This window comes from Macrobrachium nipponense, chromosome 13 (genome assembly GCF_015104395.2).
Source record: "Macrobrachium nipponense isolate FS-2020 chromosome 13, ASM1510439v2, whole genome shotgun sequence".
In the NCBI taxonomy this organism is placed as follows: domain Eukaryota; kingdom Metazoa; phylum Arthropoda; class Malacostraca; order Decapoda; family Palaemonidae; genus Macrobrachium; species Macrobrachium nipponense.
The window spans coordinates 46,718,612-46,738,156 of NC_087206.1; the positions used below are offsets into that span (position 1 = coordinate 46,718,612).

Sequence of the window (19,545 nt, forward strand, 5' to 3'; positions counted from 1 at the left end):
CCGCGAACAGGCACGGGCATGGCAGACATACGAACGTGAGCTGGAGAGGAATCCCGAACACTCAAGAACGAATGAGAATCCCTTGGAGTTGAACTCCTGGAAGTGCCAGGGAGAGGGGCAGGCAAGCACTCCTGCTGCACTAACTCTGTGCCCACAACCTTCGACCTCTTGACAGGCACCTTGAGATCCTTATGGTGATGAATAGGCCCTGGGGAAGGAGAAGTGGGAGCGCCTGCAACATGTGCACAAACGGGGGAGGTTGCAACATGCTCGCGACTCGATGCAGAGGACGAAGCAGCCATTGCAGATCGCACATGGGAAGATACACTAACTCTCTCTGAAACACCAACACTTTCAGGAACACGGGCAAAGTCCTTAGCCTTCCAACGCTTGATACGCCGATGCAATGGAGACGGGGGAGAAGAAAAGGATGACAGCACTGACTCCTAACGCAATCTCTTCGCAGGAGGTAGGGGGATATGCAACACACTTGCTTTCAGTCCTCTCAGAGCTGACATATCAGCCAACTTACCTTCCAAAACAGAGTCCAATCTCTTATGAACTGCCTGGCATAAAGCCTCAGATGGATCAGCAAGAGAAGGCTCTGACATCATGGAAGAGAGATGCAGCAAACTGGAGGGCAGACATGATGTCATGGCAGCAAACGATGACGACACAGATGAGCGAGGCAGCGCAGTGGACACGACTGGGAGTGACGTCATCGATGGAAGTGACGTCATAAGTGGCGATGACGTCACAGCTTCCCCTCGATCTGAACAGGAAGCAGACGCCACTGGCGGAGGGATACAAAATGACTGACCCCATGACGTCACTAGCGGGGCTGACGCCTCGTCTTCCCTCTGACTCAAAGAAGCGGCAACAGTCACTGGCGGAGCAATACAATAAGGTTGACCTCGGCTACCCCCGAAGACGAGGCCAGGAGGAGGGGGGAGGGCCTGGACAGCATGAGGAAGGGGGTAGCGAGCATCCATGAAGTGCATCAGCATACCCTCCAAGGACGGAGAACCCCATAGCCCCATCGTCTTCCAAAGCGCCGCCATCTGGGACACCTCTGACTCTGCAATAAAAGACAATGATGAAAAAGCCTCCTCCCACTTGGGAATCAAATTAACTCCCAAAGAAGAAGGGGCGACATTACAAAAATCAGCCTGAGGGCCTCCCAATACTTCCAACGACGAATCGATGGAAGAAAAGGAAGGGGACAAAGGCACAATACTACTATGGGGTGTGATCCCAGCAAGAGATGCAAGCATCAGGAAAAAGAGAAGAAAAACCCTCCCACGAAGGAAGAGTAGAAACCCTACGATGCTCCCTCTTGCTATAAAGCAACTTCCACTGCTCTTAGGCCACGCACGGCATTCCGTGCAAGGATTTATTATTGTACAAACATTAGAGGGACACTTACTACAAGTGATGTGGGGGGTTGGTCGCAGCCGAAGCCAAAAAACGAGAACACGGAAAACCTTGAGTTTCGGGGCACACACGTTGATGAGGCCGAGAAGGAGCAGAAGAAGTCATAATAACAGCACACACACACACTAAACACAATCGAAACAGGCAATGAACCGGGTAAAGGCCAAGAGAGGTCAACCACAACTCTCGGCCAGGCAGTTAAGAAAAGACTGATGCGGTGGCGTACATAGATGCATGGTCCTTGACGACTCTTCAACCAATATACGCACGCGTTGCCAGATCTCACAAGATTCCTTGCTTTCATCTGTGATTTAACCGGATCCAGCCAGGCGCTAGAAATTATCCTATTGTTAAGACCAAAGGTTTGTTTCGCATATGAACAAATAAAGTCTGTTCATATGAATAAAACTACAACACCTTGCTACCCCTATTGCCATTATCACTGTACTACTACAGTGATGAGAAGTATATGGCTCTTCAACTAACTGTCATTATTCCATCGACTGGAAAAATTTTACTGGCCACAATAACATACAACCTATTAACATGAAGGCATTTACAAATATGCTTTGAAGCATAAAAAATTAGTATACACTGTACACCTGAAACTATTTTTTTTTTTTAAAAGCAGACTAGCAAACCAATTCTGAATCAATATATAACAGTATTTCATGCCTGAATTTGTCTCTATGCATAGACACTTACACCTTTTGTTTTCTAAACTTCAATGTCTAACAAATCTGTCAAATTCACAGGAAAATTTCAAATACTACTCTGCAAGGAATTCGTGGGATTTAATCCAGTAAAACACTCTTCTAATTACTCTTGAAACAGTTCTATTGATGAACACTAAATTTTTATATGATATGTACAATGTCAGACTTAAAATTATCATTGCCAGATTCAAGAAACTGAATCTTAATGTCCCACAGATAAACTACATATTATACTTTGTTCCAAAATAAAGTCTAAATGACTTGATTACTTAAATAGTTTTTTAAGAGTGAGCACTTGCACCCAGATATCTTCTGAGAACCAAAACAGGCATACCATGGGTCTAAATATAATCATCTATGCCACTGACTTTCAGTAACTTGCATCAAGTGTACATCTGATACAAAAACTTAGATTTACTTACTCGTACCCACTGCGCAACCTGGTGTGAAATATAAATAGGAGTATAATTTTTAAGCAAAGTAAAAGATACACTAAATGATAAAAGAATTAACATTACTGGAAGAGGTTTAAGACGACTGTAAAGAGAATGGAATACAAAACATGCACAAAAGAAAATAGAAAGGAGGTTCCCTTCAGAAACTTGTTAGTAGTTATCAAAACCATGGTACAATACCCATACTTTTGGCAGTCAGTTAGGCTTCTCAAGATCAACATTTGTGCCATATATACTACAAAAAAGGACTATAGCAGAATGAAAACTTACATTACAGATTATAACTATAACAAAATGCACAATGATAAAAGCTGCAAAAAAAAATAGCTAGCTTAATCTCAGTACAGCAGCAGAGTTTTGCATAAGAGAAATTGTAGCCAGCAAAAACAAAGGGGGAGAAAAACTAAAGCATGTAAAGGCTCTCCCAACGTAGCAAACAAGTAACTATTTCTTGATATATTCTTAGGTAGCATATAATTTTAGTAAAGTAAATAATTTGCCACTTTAACTCAGATGTGATCAAGATTTTGTCAGCTACAAGGAATGGCTCTGACAACTATTTTCCAAATGTCAAGGAAAATGGGATCATTTTCTGTTTGTATCTCCTTACTATGAGAGGCAGCCTCCTAACTAAGAATAATCATTTTTGCACTGCTGTTGGAAGCAAAATTCTTGAAAAGAGGACCTGAGGAATTGCCTGTATGGCTGCCACAAGTTCCATCAATGCTTCAGGGGGATAATGCTCAGAAAAGTTGAAAATATGCTTAATTAACCAAGAGGACCCCTTAACTAAAAAACTGACCTTTTTGTAATGAATCAAGCCACCAAGAAAACTACAAACAACTCAATATAATAGGTACTGACAATGGTCACTCAGCAAGTAGCATGTTAATGCATAACTTACACCTGTGGAAATAAAACATGGCTCAATTTATTGAAGAATTTGTTTATAATTCAAATTTCCTTTGTAATTTATGACTAACTTATCCTGACCTATCAGTATAGAGACCTACTTGTGTGTAAATTATATTAATTAAGAGCTTTGGAGAAATCATTAGTTAAAAAATCCCAAAACAGCACTTCCCATGGTCACAGAGAAAAAGTATAAATATTTTGTATAGGAATGAAGGATTAATCATTAAAAAAAAGACAGAAAGGGAACAATAGCAATGATCATGTGAACCTGAAAAAAACCAACATAAAAAGAATGCCCTTTCTTTTCCTAAATACATATGATGCAAAGAGCCTCGACCAGGACACTCCAAGGTGCTCTGGTTGGACCTCTGAGAGGAGATATCGAAGTATAATGGCTAAGATTCATTATATAAATGGATTTACATTACATTTCATTATAAATGGATTTACACTCTATTTTGTTGGCATAGTTTGATTCTTGGAAGGGAGCTTTGGGTCCAACTGTTTAACTGATAAATGACTAGACTGTGAGCCAAAATGAGCATTAGCACTCTGAACTTAAGTCATTAGCTTATTCTAAATTAGTGTTATATGGCATTCTTTATTTTCAGTGCAATCCTTTCCTTTATATATGTCAGTATGTTTCATTCCAAAAACCTAAAATCTTAATCAAACAGATTTCCTTTAGCCAGTAATGCAGGCCATAAACAAAAAAAAAAAAAAAAAAACTCTTGCCAATAAACTATTTTTACCCGAACAGCACTGTTTGTATATATCCTGAAAAGTAATGCTATAATATATCAAACAGTAAAAGGATAAAATAATGTTACAATTTACCAAAGGGGATTGTAATTTTATGAGTGAATCTATTAATATCAAACAAAAATACTCTTCACTTGAAAATGTGTATCACTTGAGTATCTGTAGTTTGCAAAACTAATACAGTTTATATTACAAAACGTAATCAGTTATGAGGCACATTTCCACACTTTATCAACATCTGAAAATTACAAAATAATTCTATACTGCTAAATTTATTCAATATTGGACTGGACGGATGATGTACCTAATAATGGTTTTTAGCTTTGTAGAAGTAATATTTCTGGAAAATCACAAACAGTATTGCTGTAACAATATAAATCTACAATAATGCACACTTTACACAGTGACACATTGAACCCATTTGTTACTATCTTAATAAACATTAGTATAAAAAAAATTGCACAGATTGAAAAAAATTTCAGTGACAACCAAAACATACAATAGTACCCAATTTGTAAAACAAACAGAAAAAAAAGAGAGAAAGATGGATTTATGCTCCTGTGAGTGTGTATGCCTTTCAGTGAAAAAAATATGCTACAGGGTTTACAAATGCAGTAGGCAGTTCCCAGTTACTGGCGAGGGTTCTGTTCCGATGGCTTGATGATAAGCAAAAATCGCCAATATCGAAAATTGGATATTTTCGGCGCTTACTGCAATATAATCGGATTTTGGCCCTGATAACCAGTTAATGGCACCTCTGTTACGTAAGTATCTGCACCAATTCTCTATAATTGGTGCATTTGGGCACTAGACAAGCAACGATAACCAAGGCCACCAATAACTGGGGACTGCTTGTGTAGGTCTCTAGATTCCAGATCAGTGTTGAGGACAGTCACATCCTCTTGATACTGATTTCTTCTTACAATAAAAAGGAACTATACTCATCAAGAAACATATGTGCACAGTTAGTTATGATTAAAGTAACTACATGTACGTATATGAAGCAGTAAGAATCAAGAGATACAGAACAGGAAAAATAACAATTATTTAAAAATAAACATTAATCATGTACAACACACAAAAGAATGTTAATCACTTAAATTCATAAATACAAGTAGAACTGGACTAGGACCAAATACTGGGATAAAACTAAGAGATTTAAGAATGGTCAACCTTAGTTATTTGTTGTATGTAAAATAGTTCATTATCTATTGATTCTGTATGCATACAAATGTATATTTCTGTTTTCCTATTCATATTTAACTACTGTAATATATAATTTGTTTACTTAAAACAAGCATTATATAATACATTTCTGAATTTTCAGATTATGAACTTTGAATAATAACATACACATTCATGCTGTCACCCACTGTACTTTTTTTAAGTTATGTTTTTTAAAACCAGATACTACTATATTGAGGTGGATGAGGAAAGAAATCCAATGTTAAAAAGCCTCTCCTTCACCCAGGAGTTGTAGTTGATGACTCATCTTAGTTTTCCTTTTACTCCCCTTCTTGCTGAATTCTATCTGTACCATAAGTAAAGCAGACAAGACAGAGTGGATACATGTACAGGCAGTCCCCAGGTTACGACGGGGGGTTCTGTTCTTGAGGCGCGTCATGCCGAAAATCGTCGTCAGCCAGAACATCATAAAAAATCCTAAGAAAACCTTACTTTTAATGATTTGGGTGCATTAAAAGCTATGTAAACTGCATTCTCATTACATTTTTCATCAAAAAACCTTCAAATATTGATTATTTTGCATTTTTGGTGTCATATTTCTTCTGCCAGATGAGCGTTGTAGGCGCCGCAACCCTGGAACATGCGTCGTAACCCTGGAAATAATTTCTGATGAATATAATTGAAAAGCGTCTTAACCTCGGAACGTCATAACCCAGGGACTGCTTGGCTGTCCCAGGGTTATGACGGGGGTTCCATTCTTGAGATGTGTTGTAAACCAAAAATTGTTGTAAGCTGGAACATCGTCAAAAATCCTAAGAAAATCTTAATTTTAATGCTTTGGGTGCATTAAAAACTATGTAAACTGCATTCTTATTGCAGTTTTCATAAAAAAACCTTCAAATATTGATTATTTTGCATTTTTGGAGTCATATTTCTTCTGCCAGATGAGCGTTGTAAGCGTCGTAACCATGGAACATGCGTCATAAACCTAGAAATAATTTCTGATAAATATAATCGAAAAGCGTTGTACTCTCAGAATGTCGTAGGCTGGGGACTGCCTGTAATAATATTATAATAATAATAATATGTAAAACATTGTGTTGAAGGTGATAGCTGCACTAGCAGCATTCAGTTGTCTGCCAAACCGACAATGGCCTGAAGACCTCCATTTACACGAAGACGAACTTTGGCCTGTCTTAACAGAGAAAGTGAGTGTCCTTCAAGATAAACGACCACCACCATTGAAGCCTTTGTAAGAAGGGCTTTAACACACTATTCTTCTTGCCAAGCCACACACCAAGAATTATACAGCATCTCCTAAGTACTTATAAATAATGAATACATATATTCTAATAAACAACAAAATAAAGAAATACGTATAGCACTGGATTGGTTGTAAAACAACCGCCACAACAGGTACCACCCGATCAACAAAGAGGTGTCAGACTTTTCTAAAAGGCAAGGATGCACGCTTACATCTTCACCATCAACATTGATACGTAGCTAGACCTTGTCATTTATTATCAAAACAGCCGAACAAGAAACCAGATTGTGAAAAACAGCTCAGCTCCACTAACGAGAGATCCTCTTAAACAGACTAATATGGTATACCGATTCAAATGGCCAGTTTGTGGATGTACCAGCTCCTATACTGTATGACAACCATGAAACTGGCAAAGATGATCTCTTGTCATGCTCAAGAAGGCATCATAAAAAACCCACATGAGAGATGCCTACCAAATAAGCATCACAATGAACCCAAATATTGGGAACAAGAAGTAACTGGGAAGGTCCCCAACCCAAGGTGCCTACAGCTGCTAAGCGCCTCAGCGGCGTGGTTGGTATGGTATTAGCGTCCTTCCTTGGTGGTCGCGGGTTCAATTCTCGGCCATTCCATTGAGGAGTGAGAGATGTGTATTTCTGGTGATAGAAGTTCACTCTCGACGTGGTTCTGAAGTCACTTAAAGCTGTTGGTCCCATTGCTGAATAGTAAAAGCACCATACAAACAAACAAAAAAACAAACCTACAGCTGCTAGAGGCACTCTTTATACAGCAGGAGCAGAAGCCCTTACTAAATATATCACTCATGATGTGTCCCTCCTGCCTACCAGCATTAGGCGGCCTGTTGCTCATGCAACTGATAGACTGGAGCCAGACACTGCAAGAAGCGACAATCCCGAATGAGAAATGCACGATAATGTCTGAGATTTTGCAAGCTGCCTGGCAAACAATCAGAATATCCACTGGGTAATGCCAGAAAATTATGTCACTCACCAGCCATACTGCTCAGCAAGACTGCAGCAGCAAGACCATCAACAATAAGCCTTTGGCTTACAAGGAAATCTTGCCAGCCAATCAATCAGCTGCATGAATTTTTCTCCTCAGCCAATCATCAGTCAGCCTAAATTTAATCCCTTGTTGACCATCTCATAATAATGAGCAAGACTCACCAAAAAATGACCGGCTACTCCTGTCCCTGTCTTTCATCATGATCATGCTCAGCAGAACCCGAGTGAAATGTGGCCTCAATCAACACTGACGGACAACTTCACGGAAGATGAACTCCTAATTTCAGTTCCAACTCATATTCTGTAACTGATAAAGTGTATTCATCGAAAATGAAACTACCCAACTTTGCAACCTGCTTTCTTCTCCAAGAATGATGAACAGCATGTTACTGGCAGAATGCAGTAACCAGAAATATCAATTATCAGAAAAATAGAGAAAACTATACAAATGAATGTAGATATCACCTTCAACACCATGTTTATAAGAGGGTATACTACCAATATAATAAGAATAATAATAATAATAATAATAATTAATAATAATAATAATTAAATAATAAAAAATAATAAATAATAATTAAATAAAAAAAAAAAAAAACTAGAATGGCTGAAGGTGAAGCTCCAGGACTCATGCAGAAGAGTGTGATCCTAGAAACAGCACACATAGTAAGAAAAAGTGATGGACTCCTAAGGAGGCAGGGATGCAACCCGGAACCCCACACTATAAATACCACCAGTCGAATTGGAGGACTGTGATAGTGTAAAAAAAAAAAAAAAAAAAAATAATAATAATAATAATAATAATAATAATATAAGGGCTGGTATTGGTGCTGGTATAGCTGGGTATATCTGGTATTACGTAACGTTTCGACCTTCTTGCAGGTCATCCTCGGACGAGTCGTTTGAAGAGACTGTAGCAAGAAAGTCTGTGGGGCGGTATTGCTACAGTCTCTTCAAACGACTCGTCCGAGGATGACCTGCGAGAAGGTCGCAAATGTACTAATACCAAATATAAATAATAATAATAATAATAATAATAATAATAATAATACATAATAATAATTAATAATTATAATAATAATAAATATAATAATAATAGAACTAATAATAAAACAATAATAATAAAGAATATTATAGCCATCTTAGTTGCATTATTTTTTTTAGGGTTTCTTTTATTTCCCTTATTCCTTATTACCAAAACTGTCATGCTCTCAGTTTTTCTTTGCCCTAGTGATTTAATGAATTATGCACATTATCTGATCATGATGGTAACAATTTACATTGTTTAATTAAGTAAGACAGTACATAGTGTGACAATAATATTACTAAAGTATTATGGCTATGATAGCATACTATATACTGTTATTATGATGATAAATACTAGTATGTATGTATGTGTACAATATAGTATGAATTTAGTAATAAACAGTATCAGCATGAAAATAATTAGAAAACATCATAACTTTAAAAATAAATGCTATAATATGATAGTGTATCTTTAGGCTATGACAGAGTACTAAATGAAAAATGACAATAACCTATCCCATAGTAAATACAGGCAGTCTCCAGTTATCAGTGGAGTCAGTTAATAGTAATCTAGTTTTATGGCATTTGTCTAGTGCCATAAAATCAGCGATTTATGGCGCCATAACATGCCTAACAGAGGTGCCATTAACCAGTTATCAGCACCATTAACCTAAACTTGGTGCCATAAGAACCATAAATCTCCAAGTTTTGGTTAATGGCAACTTTTGCTTATCAGCACCCCATCAAGAATGGAACCCCCGATGATAACTGGGGACTGCTGTAATAACATCGAGGTCCATGATACTATGTTTAAGATTGCAATGTAAATGGTATCACAGTGAGATTATGAACTACAATCATAAAGGTAAACACTATAACTATGCCATTAAATAGAATGCTTTGATAGTAAGTGCTACAAAATGAAAGTAAATTTCCAAGACAAAGTACCATACATACTGTAATTTTGAAATTAAACACCACAGTCTCAAGTTTTGTCTTTGATGTCTATCCCTTCCTCTTAAGACCTACCAGCATATGAGCAATAGAGCACTGTACATTTTTTCTTTTATGTGAAATCACGAACCCTCTTTTCCTATCACCTACCCTATCCTGTCCACTGATACCTTTGGTTATTTGGCTACCATTAATGAATGAACTGAGTAGCCATAACAATCACAACAACCATGCATCTCATGTAAGAGTGAATGACTGTAGCATGAGTAGTAAGTTTGACAGACACATACATCTCTGTCATAACACTAAGCTGTCACTGCTCCCACAGTGGTGAACTAAATTCAACATTTCAAAAGCCTACTTTTATGTGACAATTACAAAACCAATAAGTTTCTTCTTATCAACCCATCAAACATGATTAGCTTTAGTCCAGTGTTGAATTCCCCTAGGCATAGTACAGCTTCTGAAATCTTGAAGACAGGAGAAAGAAATAAGTACAAAATTACTGTTGATGTACAGCTGATCCCTGCTATTTGCAGACTAACACTGTAATCATGTTTTTAACCCAGTGATGTGAAGTGTCTGCCAGTTCCTTCATACTCATAATTAGTATCTGTATTTTATTCCTTTTCAGTACTGTAAAAGTAGTGCCTGTGTATAGTTTGTACTGTGGATTTTTGAGTAATGGAATTCTTTATATTTTTCTTGTGAATGTGTGTACCTCACTTGTAGTAAGTCTGCCAAACCCTTCTCCCAGGTTCCATAGACGTAACTAGGAGTCTATTAATAGGGGGGGCACCTGGAGGGCACAGCTGAATATGGGGCCACTGGGCATGCATAAATTATAATACTCATTCCTTTTTTTACGTCATATGGAAAGATATTAAGTTTCTTTTAAAATATTTAAGTCTATCAAGTTGTGAATCACGTTTTCATATAACTCAAACTTGCTCAAATATTTTTTCAATAAAAATCATGAACCTCTGACCATACTTGTAAATTAAAATTAGATAATAATAATAATAATAATAATACGTAATATGAAAATTAAGCTTAGGCTTTTACTACAATCTTCCTGAACTCAAAATTGGGGCACCTGGGGGGCACCAGTTTCAAAATGGGGGGCACACGGCCCCCAAGCGGCCCCCCCCCCACAAGTTACGTCCATGCCTGGTTTACAGAAATGGTGTGGTCATGTTGCTAGTGAAAATCTATCAAGCTTGAACAGGCTTGCATTGGGACCACTGCAGTGTAAAGCACTATTGATAATAACGTACAGTCAACCCCTGCTGTTCACAGACTCATGATTCATGGGCTCACCTGTTTGTGGATTTTTCTAATGAACATATACAGTGGAACCTCAGTTTTCATACATAATCCATTCCAGAACGTCTTATTAAGTCTGAAATGTACAAAATCCGAAACAATAATTCCTATAAGGAATAATGTAAATACAATTAATGTGCTCCAGACACCCAAAAATATTTTTTTTTAAATACATTTTATAGATAATAAACACAGTTTTGCATACAGAAAACAATGAGGAACAAATATAAATGGATAAGTAAATATTCAACATCACTCTCACCTTTATGGAAGACTCTGGTTAGCATATGGAAGACGGAGTGGAGGGGAGAGGGAGGAGGAGAGGTTATTCTTTAGAAGGGGAATCCCCCTCGAGAAGGACTTCAGGTATCAAGGACCTACCTGGGGTTATTTCTCCTCTTCATTTTTTACCGGCACTGTCTGGAGTTACTTCCCCTCTTCATTCTTTGCTGGCACTAGGACCAGCTTGAGAGTCATTGGGCCCCTGTCGCACAACAAAACTGTCCAGAGACATTTGTTTCTGGTGTCTCTTTAAAATTTGACTAAATTGAATTAAGGTACTGTCATTAAACACGTTGGAGACATCTTTGTTGGGATTATAATTCTCCACAAAATTTGTTACATCACTCCACTTTGCAACAATGTCCTTAATCACTGAAGTAGGCACATTATATATGCCCATTCGCTTTTTGAAATTTTCAAACCAGCCTATGCTGGTCTTCAATTCACTAACACTAAAAATGGGCTGGCACTTGGAACTTTCTTTGGCTCCATGATGGTTTATTTAGCATTTGCACTTGAATAAAAAAAGCACAACAAAGTAAAAAAAACAACAAACACAAAAGAAGCATGGGTCACGAGAGAACACAGGATACTTTGTTTGGGTGCTTGGTATAAGCCTAATCACAAGGTGGGCCCTGGAGGGAACGTTTCTGGGTGCACAAATTCCGAAGAAATGTACAAAACACGAGTCAAACTTTTGCCGGAAGAAGTCAACAAAAGGCAAATTGTACAAAAACCAGGGCATAAGAAATCCGAGGTTTGACTGTATGTACGTATTATACACATTATTCTCAGAAAATTCACCTGTCCGCAGTATTTTTCACTGAGCAGTATTCACAAATTACTGTATCTTCATTTCCGTAAACCAATGCACTTTTCGTGATAAAACTATTAAAATACATACTCAAGTATAAGCATTTTGAGAGTGCTTTTCTTTTCTGTGCTTGAATTATTTGCAGATTTTACCTATTTGCAGGGGGTGTGGTACCCATCCCCATGATTATGGGGGTTCACTGTAACCACTTAAGAAGATGCCTTACATGCTATGGCACTAAGATTCATTTTTTGAAATGCATAAAAACTTACATATATTCCATGAAGTGGCAACCTGAACATTAATAGTCCAAATGATGAAATACATCCTTCTTGTTCAATACAGAGTATTTTTGGAACTGATATGGCTGACAGTCCAGCTAAAAAAAATTCAATTCTTGATTCATATGTGAGGATCAGTTTAATCGAGCCTCTTTAATAGGCAAGGTTTTAATGTCTTGGTGAATTAAACTTTCCCTACAAATAAAATTCATCTATTTTTTCCTACCAAGCTTCCTACACCTCACCCAATCAATGGGATACTTGCTACACAACTGATCATTTGATATGTGACATTGAGCAACATTGCAGCTAACCAATTTATGAATGGTTGACCCTTATGAGAGCAAGATGACCTTCGTAAATACTGTCTGAAGGGGTTGAAATTATAGGACATGTGAGGTTTTGAGTCACTGAAAATAAAGTTATGTAAAATGATATTTCCTAATGATCAGAATTGCTGACATCTCTGCCAGAAGTATGCTATCAAAAATATATTGTTAAAGTTTAGAAATCATTTACTCTTATCAAAAAAGAAGTGCCAAATTCTACACAGAACTTTAAGAGTTGTCAGTATAAATTACATAATATGGACCATTAAGCCTTATTTCCAATATACTGTACTGCTAATACAGTATTCAAAAGTACTATACATTTTATGGTTCTTTTCTAACTTCGAGCTTATAATCACATGGTCAGATTTCACATACAAACCAAGGAGCAGGAAAATCTAGTACTGATAGAATTACGACCCTCAAAGATATCACCTCAAAAAGCTTTTCTGCTGTAACTGAAAAGGATAGAGAATGATTATTTCTTGGATAGATTTTTTGTTTTAATACCCTCAGTAACTCAGTGAGTTACTTACTTTTACTGTATGTCTATGGCACTTTACCTGATTACCAGGTCACTGTGTCAATACAGTAGCAGCAGTGGTTCACAGCTTTAAACTTGTAAATAATTAGGAAAATTTTAAAAGCATGAGCATCTGTAAAGATTTTTTTTCATTATGAGCTAATTAATTTTCTAGAAGTAAGTCTGATACTAATCCATATATCTGACTTCTTTAGTTTTACTGGTAAAGTAACTGCTTCTTAAAATATAATCAATCAATCAGTACCCCCAAAAATCGGCAGTAACAGCTCTGATCCCCGGTTGCTGGCACCAATAAAGCAGTCCCTGGTTATCAGCGGGGGTTCCACTCCAACAGTGACGATAACTGAAAATCAGCAATTTTCGGCACTTTTGGCATCAATAAGCACTGAAAATCACTTATTTTCAGTTATCTGCGCCTCCGCTAGGTATGTATCAGCACCAATACCCAATTATGTATTGGCGCCATTAAGCAGAAATCAGCACTGCTAACCAGGGATTGGCACCCATAGCCAGAGATTGGCACGTATCGGCACCGAAAATCCAGTTATCGTTGTCACTAGGCAAGCAGTGTAAAACCAGATCACCAATCGCTGACGCCACCAAAAACCAGGGACTACCTTATATTTAAATTTAGCTTCATTGTAATAATGCCATATTAGGTTACCCTTTATGTATTTTATTTCAATGTTACATTCTTATTTCTAAGACTTTAAGAGCATGATAACCTTGACTTTTCCCACAAACTCAACTTGACATGAGACTGTACTAAACCTCGGAAAGTCACCTAGCTGTTTAGTAACAGCTTTAATTGGCAGTTTAAGTTGTGCATTACTGACAGAACTATTTACTGGACACCATTTTCAATTTTAAATGTCTTAATATTTCCACTGGAAACATATTCACTTACAAGATATTCAAGTGTCTAAGACTATGTCTTAGACACTTCCTAAGGAATATCACAAAACAGGCAGGGCTGTTGGTAATACTGTGTATAAATTATATGTTCATCAGCTATAGGTTACCAACAGTTACAATTAATAAATTCCCTATTATCAAGAGTGATCACTCAAGAAATACTGCACTGTATTAACAAAAACACCTTCGTTTAATCCCATTAGATCAATGAATACAAGCTAAATCTAAATGCCTTTCAGGGAAATATGACACTTCATCACAGGAGCAATATATGGAAACATCTCTTAAATTTAAGAGTTGTTTCCATTACCAAAGAAATTTATAAAATGCTGCTGACACATGTGACTCCATAACCAAGTCATGATGAAGTAAATAAAAATTAAAAACTAAGATAAATATCGTACAAGGTGAACGGTGCTAAACACATACTGAATACAAAGGAAGAGTACATACATTTCAACATGACACAAATGATCACTCATCTGCCAAATACCACCAAATCAATTCCACAATATAACATTTTTGTAACCTTTACTTTCTAAAGGTTGTAAATTCATAAATAACCTTTAAATTGTAACTTTGATTACTTTCCAAATATCAAAAATTCAGAAATTGCCTAAACATTAAGTTCAGTCATTACACAAACACAAAATTATTGCGATTTCCTATCTGAAATTTCTGCATCACTGCACTACGCTTAAGTTGCAACTTAGTGGACCACAGATATGCTAAATACAGGATATGTTCACAGACTTTAAACATCCTTCAACTTTTATAAAATAAATATTACCAATACAGCTATAACATTTTTAAAATTCTGAAATTAGCAAGGCTTTCATGGAAAAGATAATACTACCTTTAACCATTTTCAACTTCTAACTGTACTCACATATGGGACTTTCAGTATCTTAAACTCAATAATTATCTCTCACAAATAGTAGCACCAAACAATAAATGAAAATCCACAAAACAGAGATTCAAACAAAGTCACAGTTCATTACACCAAATATCTTATCTCATTCATTTATATGGCTTACAAAAGATGACTTTGGCTTGGGCACTTGCATATTTTTATCACAGTCCTTAGAAGTTTCACTGCTAAGCTTAGAGTCAAATACATGACTTTTAAATGAAGCTTTGTTTCTTCCAACACCATGAGCTGAGCCACCAGGAATCCTAAAATACAAATAAGAAAAACGAAAATTATTTGATTAACACAAAATTTGGGTAATTTTCACATTCCAAATATAAAAACATCTTATTTTAGTCATTTTATAATATTCAGCATCTGAGGAAAAATAGTGCTATCCTACTTAGAGAAGAACAAAATAGCAGTTACACTACAACACCTCCCACTACTAAAGGGAGTTTTCTGTACAATATACTTGCATCCACAGTCACTGCCTACAAAGCTTGTAAGCGTGTACAATTGTGTATAGTACAAGTCAACAGGAAAGGTTGACAGCAGGCTACTCCTACAGGTTGGACATCTTCAGTCTCTCAACCTGGGGATCTGGCCATTGTTAAACTATAGAAAATTACAGTCTGCCGAAACAGACACTTAAGACCCCTTTGTTTAATCAACTTATATAAAGACAAACCTTAACTTACAAGCAAGCCAACGTATGAGTTGTCTGAGACATGAGCCAGAGCAAGTGATTACACTGACCTGTGCCGTTTTCAAGGTCTAACATATAATACCTGATTTTAGGTCAGTTTTTTTGCACCGAATCCAAAAATCATAATCATTTTACTCAATCAGATTAAGTTAATGAAATAATAGCTGATTAAAAATATCCTAAATTCCAATCTATTTGTAGATAAATGAAACACAATATTGAAAATATTAAGACTGATTTATTCACAGAAGGCTTACAAAATATTTTGAATAGATAGCAAGAAGAGGATAATGAACTAAGGAAGCTACTCATGGAAGAATGGTTAGCTCACCAAGCTGCCTGAGCCACACACTCTCGTTCAATTCACACAGTTACCTTGCCATGCGAGCATCTTTGTAGCATTTCGTAACATTTCTTGCTTTGTTTTTGCACTTTGTCAATGTATTTTGGAACACTTCTTCATTTTCATCATGGGTCCTAAGAAAGTGAGAGTCAAGAAGAGTGATGAGAAGAAGAAAAGGCCGATTACTTTGGATATGAAGAGGAAAATTGTCACAAAACACAGGCAAGGTGTGTGTGTTATGGACTTGGCAAGCAGTACGACTGGACTACTGTGATCTGTACCATTTAGAAGCAGGAGTTGATACAGGCTACAATGCCAGCCAAGATCATTTCAAAAGTACATATCACTGCCCATGGAGACATGGAGAAGATGTTGGTGTGGCTGAATGAGAGCAGGAGATACGTACCATGACCAAGAGCATCATCTGTGAAAAGGCACAAGACATCTCCAGGGATTTGGTGCAGAAGACATAATTCAAAAGGACTGGTATTCACTCCGTTGTCAGGCATAGTGAGGCAGCAAGCTCCAATGTAAATGTAGCTGAGGAGTTTGTTTAAAGTTTTGCCCAACTCGTAGATGCAGAAGGATATGTTGCCCATCAAGTCTTCAGCTATGATGAGACAGGGCTCTTCTATAGCTTGCCAGTCCACAAACCTATGAAGGATAGGTTTGTGCTGTGTGCAAATGTGAGTGGTGACTGCAAGGTTAAGCTGCTTTTTGTATATCACTTGGAAAACCTTAAAGCCTCATAAGACAACCAAAAAATCTATAGGTTATGTGAAGGGCAAACCCAATGGTGTAGGTAACCAGCGATATCTTTGTGTAGTATGTAATTGTGGTTATTGGTCCTACCATCAAGAAGTACCTCTCCAACAATAACTTACCCCTGAAAGCTCGTCTTGTCCTCAAAAATGCTCCCATGCATCCATCAACCCTCTCAAATGACATCTACGAAGAATTCATATTTATTGAGGTCCTCTTCTTTCCATCCAACACCACCCCTATCCTGCAGCCCATGGACCTGCATGTGATTTCAAATTTCAGAATGCTCTTCACCAAGTTCCTGTTCAAGTGCTGCTTTGAAGTTACAGATAACACAACCATCACCCTTCAAGAGTTCTGGAAAGATCCTACAATATTGTGAGCTGCCTCAAAAAAACTGACATGGTCTGGCAGGCTGTTACAAGGAGGACCTTCAATTCTGCACGGTAGAACCTGTGGCCTTAGGTTGTATCCGGACAGGATTTGGAAGGATTCTAACCTGAATATCTAGTGGTGGAGAATAGTGTGTCCCTTGGAAAGTCCATGGGCAAGCAAGTGGATGAACAAAATGTTGATGACCTTTTTGAGGAACACAATGAGGAACTGACAACGGAGGAATGAAAGGAGCTACAGCTGCAGGAACTTATGGAGGCTTTGCAGTCTTTGGTCTTTGGAGGAGCCAGTGTTGGAGGAGGTTGCTATCAATGATATTAAGGAAGTTTTGGCAATGTGGGAGAAAATGACAGTACTTATTAAAAAGAAATATACCCTGAAAAAATTGCAACAGCAATAGAGCACAACATGAAAACCCTCCTCCACAAAGACAATCTCCTGTCTCCCACCACCACCACCACCCTCTATACCCATTGAGACACTCAAGAGCCCACTCCTTTTGTTGTTTCAGCTCTGAAAGCATCTTTGTGTAATCTTCAAAGTATAAAGTACACTTAATACAACCAGTTTATTTCTTTACATGCACTTTTATTATGTAAGATTTTTAATTTATTACAGGCAGTCCCCCTTTATCAGCGTTCCAGTTTTATGGCACTTGTCTAGTGACTAAAATCGGTGATTTTCAGCACTGAAATGCACCGATTTCTGCTTACTGGTGCCAATACATACCTAACAGAGGTGTTGATAAATGAAAATCAGCAATTTTTGGTGCTGTTAAGCTGCAAACATCACAGATTTTCAGTTATTGGCAATTTTTGGTTACCATTACGTCCTCGGAAAAGAACCACAGCTGATAACCGGGAACTGCCTACATTTATTATTTATAAAATACATTTTTCTTATTAAAAAACACAACAAAAAATTTGGTATTTTTGGGGGGAGCAAGAATTGATTAATAGCTTTCCACTCATTATAATGGGGAAATTTAATCTGATTTACAAACAAGTTGAGCTACAAGCTTGTTCATCGAATGAATTTGTAAATTCATAGGTCAAGGTACCACTGTATTGCTGTGTTCTGAAAGGTAGGACCAAGCTTAAAATAAGAAACACTACAATCATCAATGCTTCCAAACAATGTTTTTGGCTTGTTCAATAAACATCTTCCCCATAATGCTGAAACTTTTATGATATGGGAGCTTAAACCACTTTACAGGAGAGCTGTCTTTCATCAAAAATACTAATTTCACCACTCGGATGACTGACTCTATCTGAATAATTCCTGATGAATTTCTGTCTAGCCTTAACTCATGACTTCTGCTGCTTTGTTGATTGTATACATTTTTATCTATCATCTGATTAATCCCTCCTAGTTAGTTCTTTCCACACACTAAATACGTAAGAGGGATTGTTTTGGGGTTCCCAATTTGAAAGTTTACCGGTGAAATACAGTGGCTCCCTTTTTACATGTTTCACATTTCTGCATTTCATTTTGATGCGGATTTTGCAAATTTTTTCATAGAGCAATATTTACTAATTACTGTCTTCATTTTATTTTCATGACTAAATACATTTTTAAAACAAATGATTAACTAATTTTCAAATGTTAATATTAATGTAAACACAGTAAAAAGTAAAAGTCTATAAAATATTTAATACAAATTAAATATAGTACAGGCACTTCCTGGTTATCGGCGGGGGTTCCGTTCTCGGCAGGGTGCTGATAAGCGAAAACAACCATTAACCGAAACTTCACGATTTATGGTGCCAAGTTTCAGTTAATGGTGCCTCTGTTAGGTATGTTATAGCACCATAACTCTATTATCAGCACCTTATTGCACTGATAACCGAAACTTGGCTCATTATGGCACCATAAATCACCGATTTTATGGTGCTACACAAGTGCCATAAAACTGGATCACCATTAACCGAGTCCACCAATAACTGGGGACTGCCTGTACTATATAATACAAATCATAAACTTGTTAAGCTCATTCTGGGGCCTAACTCATAATAATATGTGGGCCCCAGAATTAGCTTAACAAGTTTAAGATTCTCTATCTCTCTCTCAACACAGCAAAGTTTGTATAAAATGTTTACAGTAATAGAAATTAGATAAATCTTCAATACAAATTGTAAACTTAAGTGCACTATGGGGCGCCCCACCCTCAGAATGATAGGTAGGCCACAGAATGAACTCAA

At 37.1% G+C, this 19,545-nt stretch overlaps 1 protein-coding gene across 2 annotated transcripts in view; it reads right to left on the bottom strand.

Annotated features, from left to right (window-relative positions):
- Positions 1 to 8,873: 8,873 nt before the first annotated feature.
- LOC135225781 (pleckstrin homology domain-containing family J member 1-like) overlaps positions 8,874 to 19,545 on the bottom strand; it is a 301,334-nt gene continuing 290,662 nt past the window's right edge. For both annotated transcript variants that reach the window (XM_064265247.1, XM_064265248.1), the window contains one exon: positions 8,874 to 15,403. In XM_064265247.1, the coding sequence (XP_064121317.1) occupies positions 15,244 to 15,403 (160 nt within the window). In that variant the 3' untranslated portion in view covers positions 8,874 to 15,243. The remainder of the gene's footprint in view (positions 15,404 to 19,545) is intronic.